Source organism: Chrysemys picta, chromosome 14, assembly GCF_011386835.1.
Source record: "Chrysemys picta bellii isolate R12L10 chromosome 14, ASM1138683v2, whole genome shotgun sequence".
Lineage (NCBI taxonomy): Eukaryota > Metazoa > Chordata > Testudines > Emydidae > Chrysemys > Chrysemys picta.
In genome coordinates, this window is record NC_088804.1 from 42,428,207 (window position 1) to 42,445,508 (window position 17,302).

Sequence of the window (17,302 nt, forward strand, 5' to 3'; positions counted from 1 at the left end):
GTGCAACTTCCAAAGAGCTCTGGCTAACAGCTCCTCCTGGTCTGCCCCTGGGTCCCTTTGCACCTGGAGAGGGGGATGGCAGGGACCCCCTTCTTGTGTGTGAGACCCCAAGCTGGAGAGACCAGCCCTCACTGGACTCCTGCCACCTGGAGAGGAGGGGTTTCCCTAGCATAGAGGCAGGATTGGGCTGGGGGGGGGGGGGCGGGGGGGGGAGTGTGTGTGTGTGTGTGTGTGTGTGTGTGTACACCCACCCCAGGCCCTCAACCTCTGGTCATCTAGACAAACCCTGGCAACAGGGCCATGGAAGGCAGGACTCCTACCTGCTCAGCAGCAAGGGCTAGGCCTGCAGGTCAGTGACCCAGTGCTGCCCCCTCAGCCTGCAGGGAGATGCTCTTAACAGCCTGGCAAGCCAGAGCCACCCTCTGGCCTGCAGATACTGCCCTTGGGCCAGGGCCACCTCCAGGGTTTTGGCCGCCCCAAGCAGCCAAAACAAAAAAGCCGCGGTCGCGATCTGTGGCGGCAATTCGGCAGGAGCTCCTTCACGCCCAGACAGAGTGAGGGACCATCCGCCAAAGAATACCTGGATGAGCCGCCCCTCTCCGGAGCAGCCGCCCCACACACCTGCTTGAGAAGCTGGTGCCTGGAGCCGGCCCTGCCTTGGGCAGAGGCACACCCTGTGGCCAGCCTTGCCTGGCTGCTGAGCGGGAAGTGAAGGGATCTTAGCCTCTAGCAATGCTGGTACTGGGACCAGCCAACAAGCGGCTGCTATCTGATGGGCATCCAGCTGCTGCCTCCCTCCAGCTGTGACAAACTCCTGCTGTGACATTGCCAGTCTGTGTCAGGAGTGATCCCTCTGCCGGTGAACAGCTGCAGCACTTGGCAGAGACTAGGCCTGCTTTGGGGGGAGGGGCAGGGAGGTGTTCAAGGCTGCATGGGCCAGGGTAGCCCCAGCACTACACAGCCTGTGCGCACAGCTGGGCTGCCAGGTGGTTGGAGCAGATCCGAGGCTTGTAGCTGGTGGGAGCCCCCTTCTCATCCCAGCCATCCTGCAAACCGGAGCCAGGAAGAGCTTGGAGATCAGGGGCCTTGGCTGATTCTCTAAACAAGGCTGCAGTGGGCCGCTCCCCCACAGCTGGGCAGAGCTGAGCTGGGAGGCTGGCTAGCGAGAAGCATCCCAGGTGGAGGAGAGGTTTGCAAGAGAGAATGTTGTTGCTTCTTATAATCTGCCTCATTACAGCTGCTTGCCTCTGTCGCAGGGAGCTGGAGGGCCAGAGCCTTGTTCAGAACAAGGAGTGACATCTAAAGTGGTCAGGCTCTGGGGCTGCTCCGGCCTTGGCTTCACCACACAGACGGCAGCTCACGGGAGCTGTGAGCAAATATTCATCTGCAGAAAGGCTTTGGGGAGCGGGCGGGAGCTGAGGAAACCCCTGCTGCTGGGCTGGGTGACTCACCTGTGCAGAGTGTGATGGAGGCTGGTGAATTGGTGACAGCTGGGCTGATGCAGTGTGGGCAGGAAGGAGCCAGCGAGGCTTCCTCCATGAGCTGCCTGAGCTCCGGGGGCTGGAGTTTGGGGGTGAATGGGGCTTGTCATAGGAATGTGCCCAGTGAGAGCCTGTATTGACAGCGAGTGCTGGAGCCATGGAGCGAGCACTGTCCTCCCAGCAGCTGCACTGGCAACCTCAGAGCCACTTTAACAACCCTGGGAAAGGATTTCCCCTGAGCCAGCCAGTGGTAGAACGGGGAGGAGAACCCAGGAGTCCTGCCCTACAGCTGCATGCTTGGCTCTTGCTTCACTGATGGCGACTGTTGCTGTGGGCTGCTAAAAAGCTGCCACGTTCCAGCCGAGAGGAGGCAGCCGCTCTGGGGTGAGTCCAGTCAGGACCGGCTCCAGGGTTTTTACTGCCCCAAGCGGCAGAAGGGAGGGGAAAAAAAAAAAAAAAAAAAAGCCGTGATCGCAAGTGCGAGCGGTGGCACTCGGGCAGCAGCTCCACCGCGCCGCTTTCTTCTTCGGCGGGAATTCGGTGGCAGGTGCTTCCCTCTGCGAGGGACCCGCTGCGGAATTGCCACTGAACAGCCTGAGGTGCCGCCCCTTCCCCTTGGCTGCCCCAAGCACCTCCTTCCTGGGCTGGTGCCTGGAGCTGGCCCTGAGTCCAGTGACTGGTCTTACAGTGGTGTGTGTGGGGGGGTGAGGTGCCCTATAGTGCTGGGGGGATTAAACATGCATCCTCTATGCCCGTGAGCAGGGGTAGGTGCAGGCCCTGCTTGGTACCAGGCCCAAGGACCTTAGAGCTGCAGTGCTGCAGAGACGAATGCCAGGAAGTCACTTAAGCTGCTGAGTTTCAAACCCTGCTGAGGGGGAGGGGAAAGGTAGCAGGGCTCCAGTCCCCACTTTTCCTGCCTTATTCTCCCCATGCCGGGGGGGCTGGGGCCTGTATTGCAGATAGAGGCCTCCCTACTGCAGGGCTCAGCTCTGCCCACCGCACAGGACAGGGCCCTCACTTCCGCCTCCTCCCCCGCTGAAGGCAGCAGGCATTGGCTTCTCACCCAGCTTGCCAACCCGGCACCGGGGTTGCTCTCACTGGCAGGCACCCCCCAGTGGAGGTGGCCTAGGAAGAAGGGCCTCGCTGATGCTGAGTGCCCGCCGGTGACTCTTGGTTCAGACCAAGCTCCACCCAGGCTAGCCAGCGCCCCTGGGCACCTCAGCCAGGCAGCAGCTGGAGAGCTGCTCGACTTGGCACAGCCCTGCCCAGCTGCCGGGGTGGGCAGCAGCGTGACTCCAGCTCTAGCTCAGGGGGTCGGCAGCAGGCAGGGGACGGTGGCTGCCGGGGAAGCTGTGCAGGGTCCCCACTCTCCCCAGAACAAGGTGGGGACAAGTTAACTCTTTGAGAACCAAGCAGGCACTTCCCAGCCGTTCGGGAGGCTCGAAGGGCAAGGACAAAACGCAGTGACAGCTCTCAGGGGCTGGGCGGGGGCTGCAGCTGGAACAGCTCTGCCTTAGCGAGGATCGTTTTGTTACCTCGGCCGTGTACCCCTGTCACATTTGTCTGACGTCTCCTTGGGGCTCTAGGCACCTCTGGGGGAGCCCGGGCTCCTGACGGCTGCAGGCCCGGTCTGCGCCGGGGTGGGTGGGTGTGTCTGCCCCGTGGGGCACTGCCCTGGCAGCTCCGCTGGCCGTGAGCCCAGGCTCCCCCGCGCGCTCTGGAGCAGGGACTGGCTCTGGGGGGCACCCAGCACGGAGGGGCCTGCTCGGGCCCGGGCGCTGCCACCCACCCACTGGTCGTTATTTCATCAGCAGGGACCTGCCCCAGGGTCCCTCTCTCGGCCGGCCCAGGCCTGCTGCCAGGACCCCGCGGGCGAGCCCCGGTCCGGGCACCAGGCCGGGCTGGGAGCCGCCTCTGGGGCCGGGCCGGAGCGCACCTACCCCCGGCACAGGGCGCTCCGCGGGGCCCCTCCCGGCGGGGCAGGGCCGGGCCAGGGCCGCCGAGTCCCGCCTCCCGGGGCGCCGGAGCCGCCTCACCTGCGGGGCGGGGCGCTGGGAGCGGCCGCACCTGCCCGGCCGGCACTCGGCGCTGCAGCGCGCACGGAGCGGAGAGAAGCGACCCTCGGTCCGCACCGACCCGCCCCGTCCTGTGCCATGGGGCCGCCGCGGGGCCGCCTGCCCGGGCTCTGCCTGCTGCTGCTGCTGCAGGTAACGGGGCCGGACCGCGCCCCCCAGCTCCGCAAGGGAGAGACCGGGTGTCACTTCGGGGGGGTTGTGCGGAGCCGCTTCCTGGGGCACCCGGCTGCCCCCCCCCAGCCTCCCACGCTCCCCTTTGTAAGGGCAGCACCCCCCCCGGCTGCCCCGCTACCCCCCTCCTGCCCCCACCCCCACTGTGTAAGGGCAGTACCCCCCCTCCTGCCCCCCCCCCCACTGTGTAAGGGCAGCTCCCATCCTGGCTGACCCCCCCCCCCACTGTGTAAGGGCAGCTCCCACCCTGGCTGCCCCGTTGCTGCCACCCCCCTCTGTTAGGGCAGTACCCCCTGCAGTGTCGTACCCCCCACACCCCCTCCAGGGCGCCCCTTGCCTGGGCAGTGGGTTGCTGTACTTGTGGTGTGCCGGGGTGGCATTGGCCAGCATTGTGCGCAATAGCCAGGCCCTGACGCCGGAGTTCAGGGCTGGTTGGACTCTCCGGGTCTCCGATCCTGGGCTGGGAGTCTCCTGGGACAGGCTGTGTTGTGAGGCTGCCGGCCTGTGACAGACTTTCTCCCTGGAGCCTAGTGCTCCGGCCTCCTCTGGATTCTGGCAGGGCACAGGGCGGGGGGGGGGGGGGCTGAGTTGCAGGTGGAATTTCCTTCTAAACAGGGGGATGCTCTGGGGGACTTACTGCTTGTGACCTGCCCCGGATGCCAGATACAGCCCCCGTGGGGACTCGGGGGGTGAGGGAGCGTGAGCTTTGGGACCCGTTCCTTTTGGATCCTCCAGAGTAGAATTCTCTAGGCAGGATTTTCGGGGGTCAGCATGATGGGGTTCAAGGGAAATCACAGACAGGCCAGAACGTGCGACTTACTAACGCTTATTTCTCGGGAACCAGGCTGGCCGGTGGTTTTGTGAAGAGGTGTCGCAGTGCCAGCCGGGTTTCGGCTCCGAGAGCTACACCTTCCCTGTGTCCCGGCGGGATCTGGAAACCGGCCGAGTGCTGGGCAAAGGTAAGGTGACTTCTCGGCTCCTTGAATGCTCCACTCGAGGCAGAAGTTCCCACGCTTTGTCTCAGGGCAGCTCACACCTTCATGGGGAGAGTGTTTCCCTCAGCCGCTGTGTTCGCCATCCTGAGCATAGGCTCATAGAGTGTAAGGCCAGAAGGGACCACTGTGATCATCCCGTCTGCCCACCTCAGTAACCCGGCCCATGGGACTGCCTTGAATGAATCCCCGTTTGAACTAGAAAAACAGCCAATTTGGATGTAAAACTGGCTGGTGCTGGAGAAGCCCCCCGATAACACCCTTACAGCAGGGACCGCTGTTGGGGACAAGTAGAGTTCAGAAAGAATTGAATGTATTTCTAGCTGTTGCTAATTAGCATCTGGGAAAAGGGCGAGCCCGTTGCCTTTGGGCTGTGGAGATCTGGCTGGTCACAAGACCGCCGTTTGCTTTATGCTTTTGAGTCTAGTGCTGTAAGAGTGGCCGAAGTTATGGACTAGACCAGTAGATGTTTCTCCTGCTCCTGACATGAAAGTGCTAAGGAGCAGGGAGGATCACTGAAATCTGCCCTTTCCCCTGGAGCTATGGGAGGCGTAAGGTAGCTGAAAGCAGACTTGTTCTAACTAGCCTCTTCGGGTGTTTGGCTTGTGTTTATTCACTGACAATCTGCCTTCAAAGCTTTTCACTATCATCCCTGTGCCCGGCAGCAGGAATGCCCATTTCCTGCTCTTCTTACTGAAGTTTCGGTAATATGAGTGGGTCATCGGTTTGCCCTTTGACGTTGTGTAAATAAGGAAATTATTACTTACTTATTAATTAATTACTTAAATGGCAGCAGTTTGGGGACTTGGTTTTGGTTTGGCTGTAAATAGCTGGTTCTCAGGCATGACCAACAAAATCAAAGCAGACAATCTGTCTACAGCGCTGTGGTCTCTTCGACTGTATGGTTTTAGAGCAGTGGTTCTCAAACTTTTGTACGGGTGACCCCTTTCACATACCAAGCCTATGCGTGTGACCCCCCCCTTATAAATGAAAAACACTGTTTAATATATTTAACACCATTATAAATGCTGGAGGCAAAGCGGGGTTTGGGTTGCAGGCTGACAGCTCACGACCCCCCCATGGAATAAGTTTGCGACCCCCTGAGGGGTCCTGACCCCCAGTTTGCGACCCCCTGTTTTAGGGGGAGGGACCCTTCCACGGCTGTCTGTAAAACACCTCGCACTAGACACGTAGTAATTGCCAGCCTCCGGAGGTAGCATGTCCAGCAAAAGCAGTGCCTCTGTTCTCTCTGAGCTTGCGGATGGGTTAAGTGTGCCCTGCCCCTGCCCCTGCCCTTGGATGGCGCTTTGGTTCTCTTGGCGAGTGCAAGCTGGAGCTGAGCTGTCTCGTGCTGTGTGCGTTCTGGGCTCACGACTGCGTGCGATGCCTCGCAGCCATCTCGGACAGAGGCGCCTCCAATCCACATCTGTAAACCAAAACCCACCTGGCTAAAGCAGAGTTTGGGTCGCAGGTGTGTCAGTGGTGTCTGGTTCCATCCCTCGCTATACATCACGCTTCCTTTACAAATGTGCTGCATCTCTCAAACATCCAAACTTGGCCTCTGGGAGTAGACCTAGCCACTACCCCATAATCCTTCGCTACCCCCATCGCCTCCTCCAGTCAGCGCTGCCCACTCCAACTTAGTGTCATCCCAGGAAACTTGCAAAATCAGAAGACCAAATTAGAAGGAGACCACAAGTTCCACTTCCTCTTCGTGGGTCTCCGGAAGACACAATCCCCCTTAACCCACCTCAGTCCCTCTTAAACCCACTTCCGTGTCCCAGTGTTGACGACAAGTGCCCAAAGATGAGCTGAAGAAAGAGGGTTTGTCCAGATGGCAATTCCCACTGCGGGCTGTGACCGAGCCAAGACGTTGGTTCCCGAACATCATCAAAGATTTGGCAGCCTTTAAATCTGGCTTCTCGAGCTTCTACCAAGTGACGTTGGGGATGAAATTCCCATGCTCAGCGTTCTGTGAAGAATGAGCCGGTGCAGAGGAACCGTCAGTACTTAGCTGCCTTTGTTCCGATGTCCTGGGGTTGCCTGGTGGCTTCTTTCGCTGGCTACTATAGAACAAAGGAAAGCTGATTTTGTGTGTGACTGGTACCAAGAGTTGTGAGGTGTCTCGTGACTGCACCATCCCTGGAAATGCCTCTTTCATAACTGGCAGAATGCTTGGTGAGAAGCCCTTGTCTAAACTTCTTCTCAAGAAGACAAACTGGTGCTTGGCTAGAACTCCAGCTGGGGTCTCCTCTAGCCTGCATCTGGCTTCCTCATGGTTTGTGAGGAACAATGTGTAGCCATGCCCGGAAGTGGGTTGCGGGGGAGAATCAACTCCGGCTAGGGGTCAAACCCTTTGAAGAGCAACAGACTGGAGACTTTGATGGGGCATTCGGAACAGTGGGGGCCCGTGTGACTACTGCACTTTTAAGGTCCCAGATGTCGTGTGGGGCAGAGTTCTTTTGCAGCTGAGTCCAAGAATGAGCTGGTGTTGGGCAGAGCTTAGGACCCACTTTATTTTTGCTGCTGTGATCTAGTCTAGATGTGACTGTTGTGTGTCCAAACACGCCTGTCTATTCAGCACGGCTGTAAAATCAAGCCCTGTTCCTTTGCCCCTCACCTGTATGGTGCCCTCTTGAATATCTTCAGCAAGTCTTTCTGCCCCTACGAGGGGCACTTGTTTCTCTTCAGTGGTTATGTCAGGAGCTGGGGCAGAGCCTATGCCCATAGGGAAGGCCTGGGAGCAATGCTCCCTCTTTCTCGGTGTTTGTGAAGCAGACAGAGGCAGGACTGCTGGGGTCTCAGGTGAGAAGCGAGCCCACCAGGTAGGCGCCCTGTCAGAAAGGCTGGTAGCGCCTCTGTTCAGGTGGCTCGCTGGGTGTTCGGATCCCGCTGAAGTTCCCAGGACTGCTCTGTTGTTTTTTGACAGGGTTGCTATGGAAATGCTGTGTACTTGTGGTTAATGGTTGATAGGGTTTTGCTGGTAGGTTGGTGGTCTTTGGAAAGACAGGGATGCAAAGACCTAGTGCCAGCAGTGGGAAGCTCTAACCCCTGGGTGAGTAGTTGGGGGGACAGGGAACTCCTGGTAGCTCCTCCTGCTGAGTGAGGTCTGCAGAGGCCCTGCACCGTTGGGCCCCTGGAGCCTGGCAGACAGAAGTTAGACTTTGCACCTCTGTTGTCATTGACCTTTAGAAAAATTGCTTCACTCGTCCTCCCCCTCTGGGTCCCTCTGCCAAGTGCCCTGCTGCCAGTCTTGCCTGTGCTGGCGTGACAGGGTGGTTTGCCACTCGGCAGCCTGAGTCATCTTTCTGCAAAGCCATCCCGATCCCTCACGCTGGTGATAGCTGGAAATCCCCTTGTTCACTGGCACGTTCTGCTTCCAGGTTGCGGGGAGGGTTGATGAGAGAGAAATTGCTCTGGGATTGTCCCCCTCCTTTCTCCTCTACCTCCAAGGCCCAGTGTCTGGCTAACCCATTCGGGAAGGCCTGACATCCTTGCTGCTTATTAGTAGAGGTCAAAAGCTTGAGCAAAGAGGAAGGTCTTGCAGATCTACTAATGTTATATATGGCATCATGTGCCAGCAATGCCCCTCTGCCATGTACATTGGCCAAACCGGACAGTCCCTCCGCAAAAGAATAAATGGACACAAATCGGACATCAGGAATGGTAACATACATAAGCCAGTAAGTGAACACTTCAATCTCCCTGGTCATTCTATTACAGATTTAAAAGTCACTATCATTGAACAAAAAAACTTCAGAAACAGACTTCAAAGAGAAACAGCAGAACTAAAATTCATTTGCAAATTTAACACCATTAATTTGGCTTGAATAGGGACTGGGAGTGGCTGGCTCATTACAAGAGCAGCTTTTCCTCTCCTGGAATTGACACCTCCTCATCTATTATTGGGAATGGACTACATCCACCCTGATTGAATTGGCCCTGTCAACACTGGTTCTCCACTTGCAAAGTAACTCCCTGCTCTCCATGTGTCAGTATATAATGCCTGCATCTGTAACTTTCACTCTATGCATCTGAAGAAGTGAGGTTTTTACCCACAAAAGCTTATGCCCAAATATATCTGCTAGTCTTTAAAGTGCCACCAGACTCCTTGTTGTTTTTGTATTTTCTGATGTTCTATACTAAACTGTCCACTGTGCATTCAGTTCTGGTTTAAGGGCTTGGTCCGTAGACGCCACAGGGGTAGAGCTTTAAGAAACTTGATTGCAGTAAATTTGATCTAAAAGGCAGCCCTGGAATTGGAGGACGGTTGTACTGAGCCAATGCTCCAGAGGGGCTAATCAGGGCGCTTCAAAGGGAATCAGCTGGGTCCTGTGACTGAAGCCTGGGAGCTTTCCCCAGGCTAATGAGTTGGGCTGTAATTAGGGTGATTAGCTCAGGGTGTGTGCACTTTCCAGCTGATGGGTTTGGAGAGGTTTCAGGATTCATTGAGCTTAGGAGAAAAAAACACCTGTTGTGATCATGACTGGAGACCTCCCCCAGACCTCTGGCTGGTTGTTTTTAACTGGCCATCCAAGCTGTGCTTAAACACCTCTCCTCTGGAGGAGGTTGGGTGCCTACTCTAAAACCTTTCCTAAAGATTGTATTGCCCGATAAGGCCCTTTAAAGAGCTAATGAAAGGGTTTGATGGAGGAAGATGCAACTTCCTAAGAATTAATTGCAAAGAATAAATGCTGCTTGTTGCATTATTCTCGCAGCCATTCGCTAGAAACATTTATACAACATTTCGTAACTGCTCTGTCTGCTGAACTTCTCACGTAAGGGGCGGCAGGTACTGGGATCAAACCATTCTCTCACGTAAGGGGCGGCAGGTACTGGGATCAAACCATTCTCTCACGTAAGGGGCGGCAGGTACTGGGATCAAACCATTCTCTCACGTAAGGGGCGGCAGGTACTGGGATCAAACCATTCTCTCACGTAAGGGGCGGCAGGTACTGGGATCAAACCATTCTCTCACGTAAGGGGTGGCAGGTACTGGGATCAAACCATTCTCTCACGTAAGGGGTGGCAGGTATTGGAATCAAACCATCCTCTCACGTAAGGGGTGGCAGGTACTGGGATCAAACCATCTCTTTCTGAAGGACCTCAGTAGCATCTGCTGTTGAATTCAAAGGCAGGTGGTTACCCACTCTTTGGACCACAGCTGTTTCCAGCCCCTGCGAACTGGGCTGAAGATGCAGGGTGCTTAGTGGACCGAGCATAGGGCTGGGCGTCAGGAATTCCGGAGCTTTTCGCTCTGGCACTGACTCACTGGGGACCATGGCAGGTCACGTCACCTCTCTCCCCAGGGCACGGAGGAGGAAATGGCATCGTGGCCACAAGTGGAGGGAGAGGAGTAGCTTGTGCAGCACTTTGGAACAGATTTTCCTGGCGGATCCTGCCCATCCCATTCTTGCAGACAGGAGGGGTCAATGTCTGGAATCCAGGGCGGGGTGACCGCTAATGGAGAAGGCAGATGCTGCTTCTCCCTCCTGTTCTATTTATTTGTTAAGCTGATCTGGTAATAGGGTCCTGCTGACACCCTCTGCCCGTCTCGGGGGGCTCTGTGGCTGTGGGCTAAGCTGTCCTGTGTGGCTGCTGGTGTCCAACTATAGTGAGCGCCTCACGACTAGCGACTGGTGAGGCGGCAGCAGCAGGATTCCCTCGCTGACCTCCCTGCACCTTGTTCTTGTCCCCTTTGTAGCACGTGCTGCCCCATCCCCTTCATCCTGTCTGTGCGCTTGTGTTGAGCTGGGACTGCCTCATCCAGAGACCTGGTCCCCGAGCAGCGGCAAAGGCTGCCACTGTAGGGCTTGGGGCTTTGGCCAGCTTCCCCGAGCTACGAACGTCCCCTCTTGGGTTGGCGCCTTTGGCAGCCTGGGTGAATTGTTCGCTTTGTACATGTGTGATTTCGCCCTGAATCACCTTTCGGGAGAAACTCTGTCTTGCAAGCCTGAAGTCATGGTGAAACTTCAGTATGACATCCGGGGACTGTCCGGGAGTAGGTGTTTCCGTGGGAGAGGCGGCGTAGGAGTTCTGCTGTCTTGTTTGTCCCCAGGGGCCATAAAAGCTGATGAGTCTCTCTGGACTCTCACTTCCTCCTACGACAGGGGTCTGTGTTTTGCGGAGGAGCGGCTGGATTTGGGTAAACACAAAGGCAGGTTATTGCCCAAACCCAGGGGTTGATGGTACAAAGTCAGTGACAAAACAATCTACAAGTGGCAATAAACCCAGAACCCCTCCCTGACTCCAGTGTGGGAGGCGAGAGCTTGTTTTGCTAATCTGCAGCTCTAAGCCGCTTCTCTGTTCAGGAGGGGTTGGTGCTTTACCGCCAGTGAACGACTCACCTCCACCTGCGCTGGGCCTGAATGAAGGAGGGCTGAGTCGGCTGAGTGATGTCATTGTTCCCTGGCCCAGCCTGGGCTGGAGCGAAAGTCTGCTCCAGCGTGGGTCGGACTAGGATGACCATATTAGGCTCTGTGCTAAAGGCTAGCGTGGCGGCCCCTCTCTGGGGACTGGGCAGCTTGCCGTAGCAAACAAGGACATCTCACAGCGTAGCTCCAGTTGTGGGCCATTTACTTCCATGCCCTCTATATTTAATTCTGACACTGGCGTATTCCGCTGTCCCTCTTTTTTCCCCCCTTCTCCCCCCAAGCTCAGGCCACAAGACTTGTTGAATCTTCAGACCTTTGCTCCTTCCAGCTAGGGTTGGACTGGAATGCCCCATCAAAAAGGGACCCTGGTGGCTCTCTGACCGGGCCATTAAAAGTCCGGTTGCGGTGCAGCGGTGCAGGCAGGCTCCCTGCCCGGATCCACGCAGCCAGGGCCGGTGCTACCATTAAGGCAAACTAGGCGGTGGCCTAGGGCGCCAAGATTTGGGGGTGCCAAAAAGCGGTGCCCCCAATTTCCCCCCCGCGGCAGCTCCCCACCCCCCCCCAGCCCGGGGAGTTGTGTGGCAGCTCCCCACCCCAGCTCACCTCTGCTCCACCTCCTCCCCAAGCACGCTGCCCCCGCTCTAATTCTCCTCCCCTCCCAGGCTTGCAGCGCCAAACAGCTGATTAGCGCCGTAAGCCTGGGAGGCGGGAGAAGTGGAGCAGCGGCGTGCTCGGGGAGGAGGCGGAGCAGAGGTGAGCTGGGGTGGGGAGCTGCCGCACAGCTTGCTGGGACATGGGAACTGCCGTGGGGGGTAGGGGGTGCCGCAGGGCGGGGGGGGGGGAGAGATGCCGCGGGGGGTGGTGGTGGCGCAAGGTGCCTAGGGCATGAAACTTCCTTGCACTGGCCCTGCACGCAGCTTCTGGAAGCGGCGACAGGTCTCTCCAGCTCCTAGGCACAGGGATGGCCATGGGGGCTACGTATGCTGCCCCTACGCCGAGCACCGGCTCTACAGCTCCCGTTGGCTGGGAGCCATGGCCAATGGGAGCTGCAGGGGCGGTGCCTGCGGACAGGGGCAGTGTGCAGAGCCCTGTGGCTGCCCCTGTGCCAAGGAGCCAGAGGGATCTGTCGCCGCTTCCAGGAGCCACTTGAGGTAAACACCCACCTGGAGCCCGGAGCCTCCTCCTGTACCCTAAACTCTCATCCCGGCCCCCAGCCAGAGCCGTCACCCTATCCCGCACTCCAACCCCAGCCCGGAGCCCCCTCCTGCACCCAAAACTCCTCATCCACGGCCCTATCCCAGAGCCCGAACCCCCAGCCAGGAGCCCTCACCCCCTCCTGCACCCCAAGCCCCTGCCCCAGCCCAGAGCCCCTTCCTGCACCCTGAACCCCTCATTTCTGGCCCCACTCCAGAGCCCGCACCCCCAGCCTGGAGCCTCTCCCTCCCCCCCTGCCCCAGCCCAGTGAAAATGAGCATGTGAGTGAGGGAGAGCAAGCGATGGAGGGAGTGGGGATAGAGTTAATTTGGGGCGGGGCCTTGGGGAAGGGGGCAGGGCGGGGCCTCGGGAAGGAGGGCAGGGTAAGTGTGTTCAGTTTTCTGCAAATAGAAAGTTCGCAACTCCACTTCCAGCTCTTAAACGACATACAATAAAATTCCAAAGCCTTCCAGAGCCGGTGACTCCTTTTAGCTGAGGCTTCAGAAAATCTTTGCTTTACAAGTGGGAGGAATCCTGAAGCCCTTGTTCATCAAACCCTTAGCATCCCACAGGTGCTCAAAGAGCCTTCTCTGTGTCCTAGGTACTCAGGGGCCTCCCTCACTGTCATATAAGTGTTTCAGGGTCCCCTCACATGCCTGCGAGGCAGGGCACTGCTGTTATCCCCATTGTACAGGTGGGGAACCGAAGCACTAAGTGACATGCCCAAGGTCACACAGGAAATCTCTGGCAGAGCAGGGAACTGAACCTGGGTCTCCCAGATCTAGGCTAGCGTCAGCCTTTCTTCATACATCACACAGTGAGCAGCGATGGGTCTCGGCATCATGTCCTGTGTCGAAAGCTCCCGGAGGCAGGCCGCACTGTGGCACCACGTGGCTCCTGAGATGGACTGAGGAAAGAACAAGGGGTCTCTCCGGTCTGCCCCGTTACTTTGGCAAAGGGCAGTAGGGAGAGGCGAGTATCTCGTGTGAAGGCCACACGCTGCCCAGTGGTAGGCTGGTGCTCTGTGAGTAAGAATGTCTGCCCACGCTCGGCCCTGCCAGCCAATGGAGGCTTGTGTGGTGGTTCATGACGTGCCTGGGTGCAGTGTAGACGTGGTGTTCTCAATGGGCAGCGAGCCTGGTTGGACCTATCACAGGGATACGTAGCTTTGCCTGTCCCGGCGCTCTTTCTGCCCTGGCTGGGGGAGGCCAGGGGACTGGAGCTGTATTGTGCAAGGGAAGATGTTTTAGGCCCATAACTGACTGCGCATCATTTGCCAGTAGTTCTGCGTGGGCCAGAAGCCACTTTTCAGTGTCTGATATCTTGGCCTTTTGCTGTTTAAAGTTGATTATAATGTGGGTTAGTGCATCCCCCAGCTAGCCTAATGCAGCCATTTGTCTGAACGGCTAACGCAGCAAATATTTTGCATGTATCTTGAATTTTTTTTTTTTTTTTAATCTACACAACCCCTCAGCTTTGCGTCTGGCCCCAGCTCTTAGTGAGAGCTGCTCAGTCTCTGCAGAGTTGAGTTACAGGAGTTTCTAACTGAGCTGGCGAATTCTCCGTCTGTTTGTTCCCTGGGCGCCAGAGCAGGCAAGTGAGTTGGGGGGAAATGAACCTCAACCCACCCAGTGCCCTGACGGTGCCTGGGTTGGGCTCCTGTGCTGTGCGAGGATCGCTCCATAGCTTCCAAGCACCTGTCCTGTGGGAGGAGGAAGCTGCAAGGCCAGGGTAAAAGTGAACCCGCTGTGTGCTGCCTGGGTGTGGCTGGGCAGGAATGCACGTTCTTTCCAGCCAGGCCTCCTGGAGAAACAGGTTTGGCGGCTGCTTCTCTCCAATTAAAAACAAGAGTCAAGCCGAGCTCCATTCAGAGTGGCACCGGAGCCAGGGGTGGTCCTCTCTCTTTTCTTGTGCTAGGGGGAGATTTTCTGCAGCCCACTCATGGGCACAGCCTCCTGGCCCAGAGCAGGGGTGCTGGGGAGCCAGCGTGCAGAGGGGAGAAGGAGAGCATCTTGTCTCCTCTCTCTCTAGGAGTATGAGCAGCACTGGCCCCTCCAAAGGGGCGTCCCACCCCGTTCCCCTGGACTGGAGGAAAGGCCCCTGCCACCGCGGTGCCTGGGCGCTGTTCAGGGCTTGGCAGTCTGTAACTCTCCACTTCGCTCTGTGCTTAGCCTGGGCCTGTAGGACACTGAGCCTGGGCACTTTTCGCCTCCAGGCTCTCCCCGGTCTGCAAATGGGGGCGGGGGGAGACAGATGCCCAGCGAGCGAGTTACCTGGCCAAGGTCACCCAGCCAGTCTGTGGCTGAGCCAGGAATGGAAACTCATGTCTCCTGTCCGTGTGACCATGCTGCCCCTCACTGGCACGTGGGTAGGAATGGGCAGAGTGAGGATGTGAAATCGAGCGGGAGGGCAGCTCTGAGACTTTGCCTAACGTGGCTATTGCCTTAATCTCCCCCAGAAGGTTTATTGCAGGAAGAACAGGTGTGCGAGTCATTCTGAGACTGGATTGAAATGAAAATGAAATGAAATTTAGGGACTTTCCTACTTAGCCTGTGATTTCTGTGGGGGAAATCCTTCGCTTCCCACCTCCCATCCCTCTTACGGGTTTAAGACAGCCTTAAACACAGCCACAGACTAACTCAACTTCGCGTTATGTGATAGAAAAGGTGGCAAGTGTCTCAGGATTCTAATCTTGCCTTGGTATTGTGCTGGATCCCAGAGCTTTGCAAACTCTGTAGCATGAATTGAGAAGATTTCATGCATCTTTGATGAGCGGTCCCTAAAATGGAAACACTTTGGAAACGGCCATGAACACAAATGAAAGGTGCTGCTGGCTGGAACTTACCAGTGACTCCCTGGTTTATTCCTGAGCCTGCCTCTGGAAAATCGGTATTTGAAATCTAAAGAACGACTGTCCTGCTTTTTAGTTGTGACTAAACTCTGTTCCAGATCACTAAGGGGGACCCAGGAGATCATTTATCCCATCATCTGGGGTTAAAAAAAACAACCTGGGGGAGATGCTGGCAATACAAAAACTCATGATTATTTTTCATATTGGAAAAATTCTGAACTGGACTGTGCTCTTCCTAGTTAGTGACCGTGGGAGCTCTTGTGACCAGGAGTGACAAAGGTATTAAATGATGAGTCCGTATGGAAACCCAATAAAATGTGTGCTCATTGGACAGAGTCCCTGTGCACGTCTCTGGAATGCAGCTACCTCTGGGTAAAGTGACCGTGTCCTTGTCTCACCACCAGACAGTCCCAGTTCTTCAGAGGAGGTCTGGGCATGCCAGGCACTTCTCCGCACTTTTCACTGGATTAAGATGTTTGGTGTTTTTATAACTACAAAATGTTTGTTCGAGACCCTGCTGTACCCAGCAGAGTTTCCTCAGGTTGCCAGGAAGAAGCCGCACCGTGGAATGAGTGTTCAGTGCGGTGAGCAGGGCGTGGGGCGCAGAGCCAGGCTGAAGGAGCACAGGCCCTCTCGGGGCTGTTCCTTTGCGCGGAGTGAATGGCCCCGCCACTGGTGCCGTGTTTCCTGATAAGCTGGTTCAGACCCGACGTTACTGGGAAACTTCCTCTGCTCTGAGAGCCGCACGCAGGAGGCAGCTGAGCTGGAGGCCGCCAGTGGCGACACCAGCACGGGTTCGAATGAATTGCTCCTTTGCCTGACCCTTCCTAACCCCGGTGCTCACACCCGGCGTCCTGGCGCGGCGTTTGAAAGAACAGCCCCCTCCCTCTGGGGTGGAGCGCCGCAGCTCCAACCACCCACATTAACACTGGCCACGGCCGGGGGAGGAAGCACACAAAAGTAGGTGCATTCAATCTCCCTGCCTGGCTCGGAGGGTCCTCATCGGGGGGGCCCAACCAGCCACGTCTTCTCCCAACGGGGAGACCCTTGTGGGCTGCATCTTGGCTAGAGTCCTCCAGGGTCCGAATCGCAGACTCCTGCTGGAGCGTAGCCCCCACCCTGCCTGTGGCCCTGCAGATGCAAATACAGCGACACACAGTGTGTGTGTGTGTGGGGGGTGTCACTGGAGCAATCTGCCTGTGGCTAGTGGAGGCCACGCTCCTGGCCGAGGGCGGGGAGAGAGCAGAGGGTGGAACAAAAGGGGACGTGGTTGGGAGGGAATGATGGCTGGCTGGGGCGTGGGCAAGGAAGTGAAGGCTTTAATGACCTGGGGGATTTATGTAAATGATACATATTCATATTAGCGCATTGCATTTGCATATGCTCCCTAGCTTGCTGCAGCTACAGCTGGCACCGGTGTGCAGAGGCCGGTCCGACATCCTGCAATGGCAGAGGGGGCTGGGATCAGCAGGAGGTGCTGGGATGTCGGACCGGCTGCTCCTGGAGAGCACAGTGCCGCTGGGCGGGGGTGTGACCTGGGGAGTCTCCAAGGTCACGTCCCCACAGCAGCCCCCCCCCCCCCCCCCGGCTGGTCCCCGGGAAGAGTTTCTCCCACGCAGAGGTGGGAAGTTGCGCTGCACACAGAGGAGGCAGCCCCTGTCAGCGGCAGACTGCACCCAGGATGGGATCCCCTCATTTGCGTATTGGGGATCCCGGAGGTCTCGTGCCATAGACACCCTGCCTAGAGCGCCTTCGCCAGGCGTTAGGGGCCGTTTGGCCAGTCGGGAGCTGCCAGCTGTGACAGCTGGTTCTTCACAGGATTGTCTGACTGGGCCCCCCGTCTCTTACCCCATGCGGGAGCTGATGCCCTTGCTCTTCCGAGGGACCCGCAGCTCGTAGGAAAAGGTAACCACAAACTCAGGCCTGCCTTCCCCTCCCACGGAGCAGCTGGTTGGCTCCATCCTTGGGTCTATTGTAAAATATGCGGGTCTGGGGAAAGCCTCTCTGCCGGCATGATTTAATTCCCCGTGTGGCCTAGTATAATAAAAGGAGACAGGCCGCCCCCGTTAGCACAAGTCACCAGGAGAGAGTGTGAGAACCAACGTGCGCAGGGGGAGGGACACGTCGGCAGGTCCCCTTGGCTGTGCTCAGTGGCAGGGCCGGC

The 17,302-nt window shown here is 57.4% G+C and overlaps 1 protein-coding gene across 3 annotated transcripts in view; it reads left to right on the forward strand.

The window, feature by feature from the left end:
* Positions 1–3,493: 3,493 nt before the first annotated feature.
* The window catches only part of LOC101946109 (B-cadherin-like), a 95,331-nt gene continuing 81,522 nt past the window's right edge, over positions 3,494–17,302 (forward strand). The window contains exons 1-2 of one of the 3 annotated variants that reach the window (XM_065567406.1): positions 3,494–3,682; positions 4,569–4,686. In XM_065567406.1, the coding sequence (XP_065423478.1) occupies positions 3,635–3,682; positions 4,569–4,686 (166 nt within the window). In that variant the 5' untranslated portion in view covers positions 3,494–3,634. Of the gene's footprint in view, positions 3,689–4,568; positions 4,687–17,302 lie in introns of all 3 variants that reach the window. The other 2 variants (XM_065567403.1, XM_065567404.1) reach the window with 2 other exon arrangements.